The sequence below is a fragment of the Dendropsophus ebraccatus genome, chromosome 2, assembly GCF_027789765.1.
Source record: "Dendropsophus ebraccatus isolate aDenEbr1 chromosome 2, aDenEbr1.pat, whole genome shotgun sequence".
Classification (NCBI taxonomy): Eukaryota; Metazoa; Chordata; class Amphibia; order Anura; family Hylidae; genus Dendropsophus; species Dendropsophus ebraccatus.
Genome location: NC_091455.1, coordinates 179,265,698 through 179,270,697, shown reverse-complemented (window position 1 = coordinate 179,270,697; position 5,000 = coordinate 179,265,698). Strand labels below are relative to the sequence as shown.

The 5,000-nt window shown below is 46.4% G+C and overlaps 1 protein-coding gene across 1 annotated transcript in view; it reads left to right on the top strand.

Annotated features, from left to right (window-relative positions):
• The first annotated feature begins 949 nt into the window (after positions 1-949).
• The window catches only part of SP8 (Sp8 transcription factor), a 5,631-nt gene continuing 1,580 nt past the window's right edge, over positions 950-5,000 (top strand). The window contains 4 exon segments of the mRNA XM_069958812.1: positions 950-1,021; positions 3,597-4,059; positions 4,062-4,111; positions 4,113-5,000. The exon segment at positions 4,113-5,000 is cut by the window's right edge and continues 1,580 nt beyond it. Of these exon segments, the coding sequence (XP_069814913.1) occupies positions 1,001-1,021; positions 3,597-4,059; positions 4,062-4,111; positions 4,113-5,000 (1,422 nt within the window). The 5' untranslated portion in view covers positions 950-1,000.

Genomic DNA, 5,000 nt, shown 5'->3' with positions numbered 1-5,000 from the left:
TATATATAGGTTGTCAGATAACAGAGAGAGAATAGATAGATAGGATATGGATAGATAGATAGATAGATAGATAGATAGATAGATAGATAGATAGATAATAGATAGATAGATAGATAGATAGATAGATAGATAGATAGGAGATAGATGGATGGATAGATAGATAGATAGATAGATAGATAGATAATAGATAGATAGGAGATGGATAGATAGATAGATAGATAGATAGATAGATAGATAGGAGATAGATAGATAGATAGATAGATAGGAGATAGATAGATAGATAGATAGATAGATAGATAGATAGGAGATAGATGGATAGATAGGAGATTCCCTGCTTCATACAGGCTGGAGCTTTCTAGATGCTCCAGGACATGGGGATCTAGGCAGCTACTTGTAGTTCCCCTCTAGTTTTATACATATATATATATATATATATATATATATATATATATATATATATATATATATTCTCACCATCAAGCCAATGTTCTGTAACCAGATGAAAAGTTAGGGAAAAGCAGCAAGTGATAATAACCCAGGAAGCTGTATGTAAAAGCCAAGGTCAGCTGCAGCCAATGCCAGGCAGACATTTCCCACTACAATAAAAAAAGAAGAAGAAGGGGGGAAAAACTACAAGAAGAAGAAGATGAAGCACTAAAAGTGATGAGAAGAAGATTCCCAGTGAACTTGTCCAATAATAACCCTGGAGAAGCTGCTGGTGTACAGCCGGGGGGTAGAGACAGCAAGGCGCTGCTGGGGAGCTGTCATTGTGTGAGCAGCAGCCCCCCCTGGCGGCAGAGGGAGGAGCGGCAGGGTGAGCTGAGCCGGGCTGCGGCGCCTGTGATTGGCTGGCAGGGGCTCAGCGGTACTTCAAAGCCGGAGAGGAGCTACAATAGTGCGGGGATGGGCGGACCCGATCACTGGATCGCACACCTCTAAAAAAAAAGCCAGCTCTGATATGTACGTATAAAACGGATCCTCTGAGGAGGGCACTGCTGGGATGGCCACGTCTCTGCTGGGGGTGAGTGCTGCCATTACTGCTTGGCTTTCTTACCGCCTATAATAGCGCAGCTCCGGGCAGGGGCCGGCATCACTCTGCTGTAGTGCGAGGGAGAGAAGAGGAAGGGACAGAGAGGAGGGGGCAGAGTCACTGCCGGGCAGGAGAGCAGAGCAGCGGCGGCACCGGACTGATAGCACCGGCGCGGTACATGACTGCAGGCGGCCCCGGGTAGCACTCTCCAGCCTCTTCTCCACAGGTACGTGATCCGTCTCTTCCTTCTGGAGCCCATTAGCGCCGCCGGATTGTGCGGGACTTTGCACCGACTTGTTCCCGGTTCTCATCCCCTGTGATTGGCTTCTTGTGTTTCTCACCTGCCTGGAACGTTCGGACACTGGAAAGTTTTAATGGAAACAACTGTGGCGAGAAGTTTCCGCTGCTGAGAGCCGGGGGGGCCCCGTGTGTGTATGGCCGGGGGGCCCCGTGTGTGCATGGCCGGGGGGGGGGGGGGGGGGGACACAGCTCCCCAAATACTTTAGGACTCACTTCTCTCTCTTCTATTCATTGTCTCCATTTAGCTCGTGTTTTCTGGAAAATGTAACTAAAGTTTGAAGGAAGATAATTGTATGGAATAGGAAAGTTTGGAATTTAGAATTATTTCATGTATTATTTTTAATCATAGGCACAAAATTAAATCGATATATAGATAGATAGATAGATAGATAGATAGATAGATAGATAGATAGGAGATAGATAGATAGATAGATAGATAGATAGATAGATAGATAGGAGATAGATAGATAGATAGATAGATAGATAGATAGGAGATAGATAGATAGATAGATAACCCTACACAGTGATATACCGGCACATACGTGTTTTTAGTACATACATATTATAATAGTACTATGAAAAAATGTAGAACTATTGTAGAATGGTTAGAATTCTGGGTAAATATTTATAGTTATTGAATAAATATTATTATTATTATTATTATTATTATTATTATTATTATTATACATAACATATTATTAAACAGAAGTTAAAGAAGTGGAAATTTATAAGGCTGAAGGAAATTACATCATTACAATGAATGAAGACTGTTATTACTGATACATGTAGCAGTATATATATGTATGTATATATAGGAATGGGTCAGAAACAGTAAATACTATATACACGTAAACATAGACGCAACTGTACTATCTGTTGCTCTCTTATTTATCTCTCTGTCTCTGTCTGTCTATCTCTCTCTATCCATCCATCCATCTGTCTTTTATATGTCAATATATCCACAGAGTTGTGCTTCGCCATGTGGCTGCATATACCTTGAGTTATGCAAATGCACTTTAACAGAAAACTTAGTTGTTTCAGGTCTCTTGAACATTTTTTTCTGTCTTTCTATCCATCTATCTTATATTATCTATCTATCTATCTATCTATCTATCTATCTTATATTATCTATCTACCTATCTATCTTCTATCTATCTATCTGTCTATCTATCTTCTATCTATCTATCTGTCTATCTATCTATCTGTCTATCTATCTATCTATCTATCTATCTATCTATTTATCTATCTTATATTATCTATCTATCTTTCTATCTACCTGTCTTATCTATTGATCCATCGATCTATGGTTCCAGTAGAAATTTGAATGTAACATGTAACGCTATATGCTGGGTAAAGATAGGTGGTAAAGTTAGGATTGCCATACAACTATATATATATATATATATATATATATATATATATATATATATATTGTATGAGGTAGTGTTTTTTTTTTGTTTTTTTTTATTGCTGTGCAATATACTAACTGTATGTTGATACCATTTTGCATCTTAGGTGCGTATTAGTATTAGGCAGCACAGTTTTCTATGGTGTTATATACAGTACGATGCATGGAGCGATGATGCAACTTTTTATGTGTTATATATGAGACGGCGATTATATATATATATATATATATATATATATATATATATTAGTGTATGCAAAATGATTATACAGCCTGTACAGTGAATGGGGATACAACTTTGCAAGTGCAGCTGTGTATAGGGGAATGACCTTGCATGTATTATATTTATTATGAATATGTGATGAATAATGTACAAACAATAACATTGTGTGATAGGATGATACATATATATTTATATATATATATATATATATACAACTTTGTCCTTTGTATGTTGAAGTGGTGAAGTTACCCACCTGAAGTAATGATCAAACTTTCCATGTATGAAGCAGCTGTGTTATTATACAGGTATATATACTTGTAGTAATAATACAACTGTGTCATATGTGTGTTGTATATTATATGTGTGTTATATATTATATGTGTGTTATATGAGCTCCTGTATACAGGAATATATACAATAGACCTATAGTAAGGATACAACGTTCGATGTGATATATTATATAGTAATGTTAGGACTTTGCTGTCTTGCTATCACCTGGTGCACCATACTATACTAATGATACAACTTGTTGTTCTATATAATGCTATATACAGTGAGCAGGTATAAGTTGGCGCCATGTGTTTGGGATGCCATTACTGACGTTTTCTCCCGCTCTTCTCCCCGTTTCCCCGCAGGAAGAGCCGCGCTTGGGATCTACACCCCTTGCCATGCTCGCAGCCACCTGTAACAAGATCGGCAGCCCCAGCCCGTCCCCGTCCTCCCTGTCCGATAGCTCGGGCTCCTTCGGGAAGGGATTCCACCCGTGGAAGCGCTCCTCGTCCTCTTCCTCCTCCGGTAGCTGTACCCTGGGCTCCGGTTCCCTCTCTGGCTTCGGGGTCGGCAGCTCCTCCCGGGGCGGCTCTTCATCCTCTAGTGCAGCAGCAGCGGCGGCGGCTGCGGCGGCTGCGGCTGCTGCGGCCGCCTTGGTGTCGGACTCGTTCAGCTGCGGGGGCTCCCCGGGCTCCAGCGCCTTCTCGTTGACTTCCTCCGGAGGTGGCGGTGGTGGTGGAGGCGGCGGAGGTGGAGGAGGGAACTGTCCGGTGTCAGCCGCTTCCCCGTTTGCTAACGAGTACTCTGTTTTCCCGGTCAGCGGAGGATCCCAGGAGGCGGCGGCGGCAGCGGCGGCGGCAGCGGCAGCCGCAGCGGCGGCCGCGTCCCATCACCACCAGCCGGTCTTCCTGTCCAAGGTGCACGCGTCTGTGGACGGACTGCAGAGCATCTACCCCCGGGTCGGGATGGCTCACCCCTACGAGTCGTGGTTCAAGCCCTCTCACACCGGGGACGTGAGTGCAGCCGCTGCCGGTAGCGCCTCCAGCTGGTGGGAAGTCGGTGCTGGCTGGATAGACGTTCAGAGTCCCGGGGCAGGAGCGGCGCTGCACCCCGGCTCCCTGCAGGGCTCCCTGCACTCCCCGCTGGGCGGATACGGCTCCGACTACACCGCAGCCGGGTTTGGACACTTTACCACAGGGGGAGGCGGAGGAGCTGGAACTGGGGGGAGTGGAGGAGCCGGAGGAGGAGGTGGGGGCGCAGGGGGGACCCCCGGAGGTCACCTTCTCAGCCCCGCAGGACAGCACCTAATGGACGGATTTAAGCCGGTGCTCGGCCCTGGGACTTACCCTGACCCGTCCTCCTCCCCCCTATCTGCCAGTTCTATGCTAGCCCCCACCGGGCCCCTAGGAGGCTCCCCCCGCTCCTCGGCCCGCCGCTACTCCGGGAGAGCCACGTGTGACTGCCCCAACTGCCAGGAAGCGGAGCGGCTGGGCCCCGCGGGGGCGAGTCTACGGCGGAAGGGGCTGCACAGCTGTCACATCCCCGGATGCGGGAAAGTATACGGCAAAACGTCGCACTTGAAGGCCCATCTGCGCTGGCACACCGGGGAGCGGCCCTTTGTCTGTAACTGGCTCTTCTGCGGCAAGAGGTTCACCCGCTCGGACGAGCTGCAGCGCCACCTGCGCACCCACACCGGGGAGAAGCGCTTCGCCTGCCCGGTGTGCAACAAGCGCTTCATGCGCAGCGACCACCTGAGCAAACACGTGAAG